The sequence below is a fragment of the Perna viridis genome, chromosome 13 (genome assembly GCF_037379345.1).
Source record: "Perna viridis isolate PV_CMFRI_1.1 ecotype Kerala chromosome 13, ASM3737934v1, whole genome shotgun sequence".
NCBI classification, from domain to species: domain Eukaryota; kingdom Metazoa; phylum Mollusca; class Bivalvia; order Mytilida; family Mytilidae; genus Perna; species Perna viridis.
In genome coordinates this window covers 30520926-30534298 of record NC_142457.1, presented here as the reverse complement: position 1 = coordinate 30534298, position 13373 = coordinate 30520926, and the positions used below count along the sequence as shown (strand labels likewise).

The window sequence follows — 13373 nt, the reverse complement described above, 5'->3', positions numbered from 1 at the left end:
AAAGTTAGAATTAGGGAGAACCGAGGAGTCATTATATAGTAAAGAGTAATCAAATAATCCAATGACAAAGACCGGACACAGAATTTTTTTTAAAACAGACACAACAACAAAGAACATGAAATAACCAAAATATCACGTGTACAGAAACAAAATCTAACGACCAACTTGAGAACCCCATCAAAAACTGAGAGCATGGACCAGGTGCATAGGGTTCTAAAAGAACGTAAAATTTTGTTTAAAGAATGCGAGACTACAACCCAAAGACTAACATAGACACACAGTGGTTCTTTTTATTGGAACCCCTTGTTGATTTTGTGGATGACGGTGATCTAAATACAGCAAATGATATTTTGAATCCCCGCTATACATTACTGGATCAGAATTCTCTAAATTCCTGATTCCACCCTGCATTGTTATTTCACCTCGGAAAAGATAAATCAGTAACACAGATTACTTTTTTGACTTAATTGTCGGCTTCAGTTCTATGATTATACAATCAACACACTATATATGAAGAACAAAAAGGTATGAATATTTTCAATTTAATCGCAGAAGAAGGTCGTCAATAGCTAAATTTAATATACATGTAATTTAAACAAAAGATACTTAATATAACGTTTTAAACGTGAGGCATGCTTGGCCAGCCACAGCATAAACACACATTATTCTTGTTCAATCAGTTGATTAAAACAATGGATTGAACAAAAATAAGTATAAATAGCAGAGGTAGTTCTGTACGAGTTACATAGTTCATTGAAATAGTCCCTTTATTTATATAGTTTTTGGATTTTCACGAAAAGTGTGGATAAAAACTCCAGTGTATTCGTGTTCGGTATATATCTGAAAGAAATGACAAGCATTCCGGTGAGTTAAAATACCATTTAATTTCACAAAAATTATATAAATAAATAACAAAGGGATGATAATTATATTTAATTATATTGACCAATTCTATCATATAAATCATGCATGATTCCGGCGATGCGAACAAATATATTGTTAGCAAAAACAGGAAATATTTCAAGAAACAATTACCATATTTCTAAAATAATCTGATACAAGAATGAGGAAATGCATAGTCTCAACACTGAATTTACTCTTAATCGATTTAAAAAGCCATTTACATAAACTGACCAATTGAAAATAAACAATAAATATAAAATAGCCGACAATACAAATGGGTGGGGGTGTAGGGGTTGGTCTGAGGGACCCGTACCCATGATTTCCACGATTTTTCTTTTAAATAATAAAGCATAAAAAGGTTGGGTTGGGGAGGGGGATGTCGACCATGGGTGTACATATGTACCTGTGGGGGTTAGTGGGTCGGCCATGGATGCACATATGTACCTTTGGGGGGGGTAGTGGGTCGGCCATGGGTATGCATATGTACCTTTTTGGGTTTTGTGGGTCGGCCATGGGTGTACATATGTACCTTGGGGGGGTTAGTGGGTCGGTCATGGGTGTACATATGTACCTTGGGGGGGTTAGTGGGTCGGTCATGGGTGTACATATGTACCTTGGGGGGGGGTTAGTGGGTCGGTCATGGGTGTACATATGTACCTTGGGGGGGTTAGTGGGTCGGTCATGGGTGTACATATGTACCTTGGGGGGTTAGTGGGTCGGTCATGGGTGTACATATGTACCTTGGGGGGGGTTAGTGGGTCGGTCATGGGTGTACATATGTACCTTGGGGGGGGGGGTTAGTGGGTCGGTCATGGGTGTACATATGTACCTTGGGGGGGGGTTAGTGGGTCGGCCATGGGTATGCATATGTACCTTTTTGGGTTTTGTGGGTCGGCCATGGGTGTACATATGTACCTGGGGGGGGTTAGTGGGTCGGTCATGGGTGTACATATGTACCTTGGGGGGGGGTTAGTGGGTCGGTCATGGGTGTACATATGTACCATGGGGGGGGTTAGTGGGTCGGTCATGGGTGTACATATGTACCTTGGGGGGGTTAGTGGGTCGGCCATGGGTGTACATATGTACCTTGGGGGGGTTAGTGGGTCGGCCATGGGTGTACATATGTACCTTGGGGGGGGGGGTTAGTGGGTCGGCCATGGGTGTACATATGTACCTTTGGGGGGGGGTTAGTGGGTCGGTCATGGGTGTACATATGTACCTTTGGATTTTCAAATAATAACAACCGATTGCAAGACTCGAGAGAGATTTTTTTTTTTAATTGAAAACTAATTCGCGTTTTAGAAGGTTGGGATTCTCAAAAGCACAAACTTTCGAGTATCTATAATGTCTCGAGCAGCCAGACACACTTATTCCCAAAAAAGTTAAGATTTCTTATAGAAATCTTTATAGCGGCCTCCCCATTTTCGAAATATCTCAATCCGCGAATGTCATTGATTCATTTTTTGAAATACATTTAGCAACTTTGAAGTACAAAAATGTGTTTAAGTGGAGAGAATATTTGATGGCTGTTTATCGACTACAAAACACAAAAATGAGGTTGAAATTAGATGTTTCTAAAAGGGGGCATAGTATCAGTTCTACACGTACCTGTGTTTATCTGTATCTATATTTTGTAAGGAGTTGTCTCTATTTGTTTATATCCTGTTTGGTTTCTCTGAATCTGATGTTTGTTTGTTTGTTTGTTGGGGTTTAACGTCCGAGCAGCAATATTTCAGCTATATTCAGACGATGAACATGAAATGGATGATAAAATGAACATGAAATGATGATGAAATGGAAAAAGGGATGGGACACAAGCATAATGGGGATCTAGAGCTATTATTCTTTTTGAATGATTTGAGTCATGTTTTATAAATATACGTATCAATAATAGCCTTTAAAAAAAAGAAAATAAAAGAAAAAAAAAGAAAAGAAATAAAAACTTCAAGCTGCAATGGTTGTGAAATCAAAATTATTTTCTTTAAACAATATTCACAATAACGAACAAAAAAATCATTGTTTTATAAGATTTACATAGACACTACAGTGATTCTTGTGATTTTTGTGAGTTGTTCATAAAAAATCAAGTCCTGGGCAGACGAAAGAGGAAAGGAAAACTATGACACGTTGAACAAATCAGTTTTCATAGTGCATATGAATACACCGTAACGATCCACGAAAACATCATGACGATCATAAAACTTCAGTAGTGATGACTTCAATCTTTTAGCAATATAACCCTGTTCCAGAAGCCTAGCACGGTACAAAAAGTCTGCGTTGTTAACTCCATAAGTAGGTGCTGAAGGGATATAGTCACAGATAAAAAGAAAGTTGACAATTCGGAATGAACAGTCAGCGCGTTTGTCGTATTGTTTGGTCAATAGTATTCCTTTACCATCGATCTCTAAGTGTAGGTCAAGATATGGGGCTGACTTTACAGTGTCTGTAGTATCCTCTATCTTAAATTCTTTGGAGCAGGTGCGATGTATCAAATCCCCGAAACTAGGATTACTTATAACGATAATACGTCATCTATATAGAGGAAACTGAGATTACAAAATCTAGCTAAACGATGTTCCTTCTATTTGATCAGATCAGCTATAAAGTCAACCTCATAAGAGTGAAGGAATAGGTCAGCAAATAGAGGAGCAAATTTTGTCCCCATTGGAATGCCGACCTTTTGTTGAAAAACGCGTCCACCTCACTGGACAAATATGTTGTCGATCAAAAATTTCACCAATTTGAAAACACTTTCTTCGGTATATTAAGAAGATGATTGGAATTATTTTTACAAAGTATGAGGAATTTCTACCAAGAAGTACATATTTGTACCTCTTTTTGAGTAACAACGATGTGCAATGTTTTGAGTCGGAATTTTATCTGCGTATGGGGAATAGAAGTAACGAGTCGAAAAATCATAGGTTTCAATGCTATTTTATTTTGATAATAATCTTGAATTGAGGGTTTCCAAAAGATCTTTCAAATTTTTCAGGGTCCACATTGAATTAATACCACTACGCGAGTAACAAGTGGCGTAGTAGAACTGTTTGACAGTTGTGAGTATAGAAGTTGAGTGTTTTGAAAGAGGTTTGATGGCACATTTTGCAGATTCAGCTATGTAGCGTTGTTCGTATGGAGTTTTGTGGTTTTTAGGAATCTAGTACATAGGCGGTATATTACAATCATCGTCTTTAGTAGAGCGACCAAAAGAGGATAGCACAGAGTTATGGTTTTCCACTATCTTTTCTTTGCAGAGTATAGTGGCAGTATAGGTCTTTTTATTGCTATTATTTTCTACGTTTACCTCTGTTAATAAACATTGGATGTAATACGTTTTGCAGACAAAAGCAATGTTGTTTTGGGCTTTGTCTGAAGGTACGACATTATATTTGTTATGTATAGTAGACAATGTGTTTGCTACATCGGGATCTTTGAAAACTGATGTAGCATTGGCAGTCATTGACCTACTTAAAACGTTCATACGTTTCAAAATTAAAAACCTCACGGCCTTTACCCACTTTAACAGAGAATCAATGTCTTCTTGTTCTCAATTTTCTTGCGTAGTCCTCCACGACATCCACAGGAACTTTAAAGTAAAAATTCCAATTTATGGAGCGTGGTTTACGGTACTTGGGACCTTTGTAAAGGACCTGACGGAGAGATTCCTTTTTGATGATGTTTAAATCTCCCGAAATGACGTGACAAGAAGGATCATATTTGAATGGAGAGTTTTTGCAAGAAAAGTCATGTAGTTTAGTCTAAAAGTCCTCAATCTATAAGTTTGCAATAGCTTTTTTTCAATTGAAAATTTTGGATATGATAGGTGAAGTACTATAGTATAGAAATATGAAATAATCGATATTGATAGGTGAAGTACTATAGTATAGAAATATGAAATAATCGATATTGATAGGTGAAGTACTATAGTATAGAAATATGAAATAATCGATATTGATTGGTCTTTGAAATTTTGTTCGTGACGTTTTTTTGATGGAGGTTGTTAGCCAAATGAACTGCACTATATACCTTTTTTTGACACGAGATTGAAATAGTCTGTCTATTTATATAGTTTTTGGATTTCCACAAAAAAATGTGGATAAAAAAGGTATGAAACGTATCTATTTTAACTTATTCGCGGACGAAGTTCGTATTCAAACAAAAATACATGTATTTAACATATTGTTTTTATATAAAAGATAGTCAATAATCCGTCTATTTATATAGTTTTTGGATTTTCACAAAATTATTGTGGATAAAACTCCAGTGCATTCGTTTAGTATATTTCTGAAAGAAATGGCAAGCATTTCAGTGAGTTAAAATGTCATTTAATTTCAACAGTGTGAAGTTAGCTACTTATTTGCTATGCGTTTGATACTCATTTGACATTTATTTGACATTAATTTGATATTTGTTTGACATTCATTTGATATTCGTTCGATATTCGTTTGGTATTAATTTGATATTCGTTCGATATTCGTTTGGTATTAATTTGATATTCGTTCGATATTAACTTAATATTCGTTCATTAATAAACACTGCAAGGCTTTCCTATGAATGGATCGGTTTGAAATTCAGTTTAATGGCTTCATATAGATAGGGCATATGTTGAAAGAAGTTTCGGTTGCTAACCGATATCAACTTTCTGTTTGGTAGGACGTTGCAATTTTTTTTTCGATATGAATTAATACAGAAAATTTTTGTCACAAAAATCTCAGCACACAATGGATGGATTGATTATACATCTAGTGTATCAAGGGCGGATCCAGAATTTTAGATTGGGGGGGGGGTGCACACAGTTCAAATTTCGTCGAGCGTAGGGAGGTTAAATTTTTGAAATAATCTTCTAGAATGGGTGCAATGTAGATATCTTTGTAGTAAAATTAGCGAGTAACTAAAGTTTCAACCTAAAACCGCCTAAATCTAACCCTGACAACCCATGCTTTGCAAATTTTTTTTGTGAGGGTGGGGGCGCTCGCCCGCCCCACCTGAATCCGCCTTTGTGTATAGCTTTATATAAATACCAAATTTGAAACGTTTGAGACGTTTTAGTTGAGCAATAACCGAATATCTCATTTTTTGAAAATCGCCAAAAATCATCAAAAGAACCTCAGAAGTATCATTTGTGATAATACTAAACATACATTACCAAATAAGTCATTTTAGCTCACCCCTTGGCCTCCGTCATCATCGTCGTCCGTCGTCCGTCATCATTGTTAACAATTTTTCAATCTCTTCTCCTCTGACACTATTGGACCAATTGGAACCAACCTTGGAAGAAAGTTTCTTAAGGTATCCTGCATTTTTAATCGACAACATATTTGTCCAGTGTGATGGACGTGTTTTTCAACAAACGGTCGGCATTCCAATGGGAACAAAGTGTACTCCTTTACTTGCTGACCTATTCCTTCGCTCTTATGAGGCTGACTTTATAGCTCATTTGATCCGAAAGAAAGAATATCGTTTGGCTAGATCCTTTAATCTCAGTTTCCGCTATATAGATGACGTATCATCTTTAAACAATCCTAATTTCGGGGACTTGATACATCGCATCTACCCCAAAGGACTTGAGATAAAGGATACTACAGACACTGTAAAGTCAGCATCATATGTTGACCTATACTTAGAAAGCGATGGTAAAGGAAAACTATTGACCAAACTTTAAGACAAACGTGATGACTTTTCATTCAGAATTATCAACTTTCCTTTCAACATGTCTTATTCACGTCGCTTTTATGCCAAAAACTAACATTGTAGTTCATTTGGTGGTATTTTACTTGAGCGGGGATGGAAATATTTCGAATTATTGAAGAACTTCAAATATTTATTGCTTGGACCTATTTCAAGTCTACTGGACTATATAGATATATCTGAAATTCTGTATATACAAAAGCCTGTTTGAACTAGGTATTTGAAAAAAAATCTCTTACTTGTGAAATGGAAGAAAAGACGAAATTCTTCTTTTTATACGTCAATAATTTAAACAACAGTACACAACATATGATTTTTACATCATTTATATGCTAAATATTAACATTTGGTTCATGAGGAAGTATATTTTTCAAGGTAAGGGTGGCATTTTTTTGCATAAGATACTATATAAATACAGTGTATCATACAAAAGCTTGTTTAATCTACGATATTTTGGAAAAAAATGGTGATATAGATGAAAATCTGAAACTCTGAAAATTTCCCTTTTTACGACTTTATAATAATTGTAACACAAAAAGAAAAATCTAGCAGTCTGAAAGGGTAAGATATGTTGATACATCATTATTATTCTTAATAAGAATGCATTCAATATGAATTTTACAATGTCGGCACGCTGTGGATGAGTTTTACTTCAGACAGAGACCAGTTTTCTAGGTGGAGGGGTGATATTTCAAACCTTTTGGGGAATTTTGTTTTCGCGAAAATTAGGTTTATTATATAGGAAATCGAATAATCTACCGAAAATAATATCAAAATTGAGACGTTTCGGATGATCAAAAACTTGTATAGTCGAATGCATTTCACTTTTTGTGGGAAAATCTAAAATCCTTCTTTCCCAGGTTAATACTTATAGTCGGCGTCACATAAATAACATACTGTTAAAATTTGAATAAAAATATTTTCTACGACTTTATTGACACCTACCGTCGTTTAAATTGTCTTAAATGACTTGCTCACTCGTTTAGCCAAACGGCTTCTCCCTAAACATTGAATCGTTAAATTCCGGTCAGATTTTAATTCTAGGTGCCAATATTTACATTGTAAAAAGTCGGCCATGTTTACAGTGATCGGGTTGCTAGGAGATGTTGTTTATGTTTAAATGGTTTGTCCAAAAACCGAAGAACCCAGAATGCAATTCGGCGTTATTTCGGATATCTCGGATTTATTTTACGCGAACAACGTATAATACCGAGAAGTTGATCAAGCAGACGATTGTCACCGGAGTTCGACGGGAACTTACGCACTTCGTTTGTAAACAAATCGTCCCGTAAAAACCAACATGGCGGATATTAGTATGGGATTTTCCCGTAAGGATTTGTTACGCATGATTTAAGCTAATAAGCGACTTGTTTTTGAGAAGCTGTTTGGCTAAACGAATGAGCAAGTCATTTAAGACAATTTAAACGACGGTTGGTGTCAATAAAGTCGTAGAAAATATTTTTATTCAAATTTTAACAATATGTTATTTATGTGACGCCGAGTATAGTGTATATTTGCAAACTATCAAAACTACATACAGACACACACGCATACGTGTTCATACATACAAAACATACGAACATATATGAAAGTTAAATATTAATAATTATTTGTTTGACATTTTATATTATTTCAATCGGTTCAGTTTTAGCTTTATTAACCTATAAACAGGCCGGACCAATACTCACACGGGGAGAAGGGTACAAAACTATAAACAGGCCGGACCAATACTCACACGGGGAGAAGGGTACAAAACTATAAACAGGCCGGACCAATACTCACACGGGAAGAAGGGTACAAAACTATAAACAGTCTGTTAAAAGATGTTAACCGGGCCCAGGCTTATGTCGAACCCAGAATATTGAGCCCCGGTGAGCGACATCATATCGGTCTTTGCCCTACTCAAGTACTACAACCCATATATAGTAGTTCATACAAAACAAGTAAAAAGATTTCGTCACAACGACTCTAATAATTCTAGGTATTATTTGACCTGTGGATTAATATTCGGAAATACAATAAATATCAATGGATATGAAAGGAATGTTAGACAAATTTATAAAAGGAATATTAGACAAATTTATAAAAGGAATATTAGACAAATTTATAAAAGGAATGTTAGACAAATTTATAAAACGAATATTAGACAAATTTATAAAACGAATATCAAATCGATATAAAATGAATATCAAACGAATATAGAATAAGTTACCAACTTCACACTGCTTTAAATTTCAATCTTAAAAAGAAATTTTTAAATAAAAACTGGTTGCAAAAATCGAGAGAGAGTCCGAGTTGCGCTTTTGTTACTTTGTATGTATGATTTTAGTTACTTTATGTTCTTTGTTGTGTATGTCTGTTTTCCATGTCTGGTCTTTTTCCCTGGATTACATTCTTTTGATTACCGCTATAACCTTGGTTCCATTGATTACTCTTTCCTAAATTGAAAACTAAATTAATACGTGATTAGAAGGTTGGGATGCACGAAGTGTCTTAAAAGCACAAACTCTCGAGTATATATAATGCCCCGGGAAGTCAGACCTACTTATTCTCAAAACGTTTAGATGATCGTACAGAAATCTTTAGAAGGGTTTCCCCATTTTCGAAATTTCTGTATCAGCCAGTGTCATTGAGTCAACTTTTGAAATACTTTTGGCAACAAATAGTAAAATTTTCTACCGATAAATTCTTAAATTGATCGCTATTTTAATAAACATTTTTGACGAAATAATTATACCCAAAAGGGTTAAGCAAGTACAAAAAAATGAGTTTAACAGTTGAAATTAGATGTTAATCACTAATTTATCCTAAAGTATTGTATAGAAAAAAGGGGTATGGTTTCAATTCTACACGTATCTGTATTTTATCTTTATCTATATTTTGTAAGGAGTTGTCTCGCTTTGTTTATATCCTGTTTGGGTTTCAGAAGTAGATATTCGTGTATTTTCAAAGTGAATTAAAAATACAGATCTAGAGCTATTATTCTTTTTGAATAATTTTCTTTAAACAATTTACACAATAGCGAACAAAATAATCATTTATTGTTCTATAAATTCGTTGCCAGCCGAGGTTTCTCAGAAAAGGGGGTGCTAGGGCATTATTTGCCAGTTTTTGACAATTTAACACATAAAAATAACAAATTTTCCAATGAAAAGCCGGGTGCCAACTCCTGCACCCCTCTGGATCCGTCACTGATAAGTATGTTAATCTTCAATTACTGGCTTTATCCTATGCACCCACTTACATTATGTTTTCTTTAGTGACTGGTAAGAGCTACCAACAGGGGTCGCTTCCACTAAAGAATCAATTACTTCGAAGTGCAGTGTAAAATTCTAGACTTAATGTATTTTTGTAGCTCATACAAACATTTTAGCAAATGCGGTCGTATCAAATGAAATATCAGAAATTAAAAAAAATCGCACATAAAACAAAACAAAAAGAAACAATTTACAAAACAATAATAATTGATTATGATTCAATAATGTTTAGGCAGTTAAACAATTACACTTTAGTGCTGGCAATAGTTTAAAGACAAGAACTGTTTAACATTAACTGTTTGTATTTCCTTTTAAAAATTTATGTATCATTTAATAATGGTACACTTTTACATCATGGTACACATTTACATCATGGTACACTTTTTTGAATTAAATGATAACTATCAAATAATTGAACCGTCGTTGTTAATTGAACCCGTTTGTGACTCGTGTCGGGGAGCTGCATTCTTGTTGCTAGATTCAAACTTATTTGCATTATAAATGTATCGCTTGTGGAGCAAGCCATACTTACCCTCCCGGAACACCTGATGTCACTTCATTTTTTTGCTAGTAATTTTTTTGGGTATAAAGTCTGTTTTTTTCTCTTCATTTATGTATCTTTATTTCAATCCGTTCTGTACACTGTCTAGGCAGATCACCATTCATTCCCTTTTCATTCGGTTCTGTACACTGTCTAGGCAGAACACCATTCTTTATTTCATTCGGTTCTGTACACTGTCTAGGCAGATCACCATTCATTCCCTTTTCATTCGGTTCTGTACACTGTCTAGGCAGAACACCATTCTTTCCCTTTTTCACGTTTTGGCCATGTACTTGGATTTTGATGTTTCTGAATTGTCCGATTATTGACTACAGAAGTTTTATGGTCGTCATCATGAATTCGTGGATCTTTATGGTGTATCCATCTGCACCCTGAAAACTGATTTATTCAACGGTTCATAGTTTTCCTTTCCTCGTTTGTCTACCCCGGACTTGACTTTTTTATGAGCAACTCGGCGATTGATTCTAGAAAAAAACGGTGGACGCTTACCCTACTAGTGCACCTGGTCCATGCTTCCAGCTCTTAGTGGAGTCCGAGTTGCTCATTTGCTTTTGTTACTTTGTATGTATGATTTATTTACTTTATGTTCTTTGTTGTATGTGTCTGTTTTCCATGTCTGGTCTTTGTCCCTGGATTACATTCTTTTGATTACCGCTATAACCTTGGATCCCTTGATTACTCTTTCAATATTTTATAGGATTTACCGCGTCTAAATACCTTTTCGGAAGCTCTCATGCAAAGAACTGTTTCCCATGTTAACTGTTATGTATTTTTTCCATAGCCAATTTTTCTCTAGAGCAAATGCGTCACATGCAAACTGTTTTGCATTAACATGCCTATTTTTCTCTAGAGCAAGAGTGTCACACGTAATACCTATTCTAACTGCCCTTTCGGAAACTCTCATGCCAAGAACTGTATTCTATTCACTATTATATATTTTTCCATAGCCCTATTTTCCTATAGATCAAGAGTGTCGCGCGTAACACCCTTCTAAATACCTATAATAGGGAGACATTCTTCCGAATACCAAAGAAGTTCTCTTATATATGTTTTTAAGATTGAAGTCTTCAAAGTCACTAATTGTCAAATCTTCTATACTACTTGCTTTCAACATACGACAGGGCACGAATGCGATATGCTCTTAAGTCGGGTACTTTCCGCTAGAATCCTGGTTCCATTGATATGATTATTCGTTTGTAACTGTGATGACCTGTATGTTTTTCAGTACTCTCAAATATTTAGCGACCTTTGGGACGCTTATGATATCGACCAGGGAAACAGATAAGGAACCAGATTAATCAACTGGCAATGGCTATTTATATATATTGGGGCCCTTACAATGTATATGACCCATAACGTCCATTGTAACGAGCTCCTGAATCTGAATCGGAAACTTGGTCAATGCTAAACGATCAATCCATCTTCTAATGTAAATCTCCCGTTAATTTGTTTACAAAAAAAAAAACAAAAACAAAAAAAAAAACAAAAAAAAAAAAAAAAAAAACCGCACGTAGAACATATGTGCTTGGTATTTACAGCTGGATGAAATAAACCAGTCCCAATTTCAAAACAAGTTTTGGCTAGTGAGTAATTTAAATAGCTTTTAGGTAGAAATCTGCCCTACATTATACCAATATGTCCAACTTATATACCACAAAACACCTGTGTGATCCTTTGGACACCGTCTTTAAAGTTTATACACGGCTCCGATCAGCAGCTTAACGTGCAGGAGAAGTATATAATTATGCAAATCATATGCGAATGTACAATGTTGAAATTACGAATGCAAGAAGCCGCTAATAATGTTATCGACTTAATAATAGGGAGATATACTTCTGAAAACCTTAGCAAACAGTACTCTCAATTCTTTCTATGATAAGTTGTGAAATAATCCTTTATGTATTTCTCTGTTTATGAATCAGGTAAAATGTGCATAAGTTGTGGCACATGAAGAAAGTATTTATACCTCATAATTTCTAGAAATAACCACCAAATTAAGATATTGATATACCAAATTTAGTTGAGATGCACTATTGAAAAATAGCGTGAATTTTTCCTCATACATGTATAAGCAGTCGAAATTATCTACGCCACAGGTAAAATTTTAATAGCGTTTTGGTTGTTTCCTAGATGTATTAAATATATTTCAGGCTTTTTCAATTCCCAAAATTGAACGTAGTCAGGATTATGTGAACCCGGCCTTTACAGGGGATGACGAAGAACCCCCAATTTCATCTGCTAACAGTAGGACAAGGGCTACTGAAGAAAGCTTAAATGGAAGTGACAGAGTGTCCAGGTAAGGGCTTGATCTCACTCAGCTGGACAATTTCACTAGTTATGCTCTTTAGTTCTTAGTTAATGAGTATGCATGACATAAACTGTTTGGGTAGCACTACCCCACAGCAGGGTGTATAGTTTCATGAATATGCGTGACATAAACTGTTTGGGTAGCACTACCCCACAGCAGGATGTATAGTTTCATGAGTATGCGTGACATAAACTGTTTGGGTAGCACTACCCCACAGCAGGGTGTATAGTTTCATGAGTATGCGTGACATAAACTGCTTGGGTAGCACTACCCCACAGCAGGGTGTATAGTTTCATGAGTATGCGTGACATAAACTGTTTGGGTAGCACTACCCCACAGCAGGGTGTATAGTTTCATGAGTTTGCGTGACATAAACTGTTTGGGTAGCACTACCCCACAGCAGGGTTTATAGTTTCATGAGTATGCGTGACATAAACTGTTTGGGTAGCACTACCCCACAGCAGTGTGTATAGTTTCATGAGTATGCGTGACATAAATTGTTTGGGTAGCACTACCCCACAGCAGGATGTATAGTTTCATGAGTATGCGTGACATAAACTGTTTGGGTAGCACTACCCCACAGCAGGATGTATAGTTTCATGAGTATGCGTGACATAAACTGTTTGGGTAGCACTACCCCACAGCAGGGTGTATA

At 35.7% G+C, this 13373-nt stretch overlaps 1 protein-coding gene across 2 annotated transcripts in view; it reads left to right on the top strand.

Annotated features, from left to right (window-relative positions):
* The first annotated feature begins 706 nt into the window (after positions 1–706).
* LOC148600304 (chitin synthase chs-2-like) overlaps positions 707–13373 on the top strand; it is a 38454-nt gene continuing 25787 nt past the window's right edge. For both annotated transcript variants that reach the window (XM_088557292.1, XM_088557291.1), the window contains exons 1-2: positions 707–864; positions 12561–12706. In XM_088557292.1, the coding sequence (XP_088413418.1) occupies positions 850–864; positions 12561–12706 (161 nt within the window). In that variant the 5' untranslated portion in view covers positions 707–849. The remainder of the gene's footprint in view (positions 865–12560; positions 12707–13373) is intronic.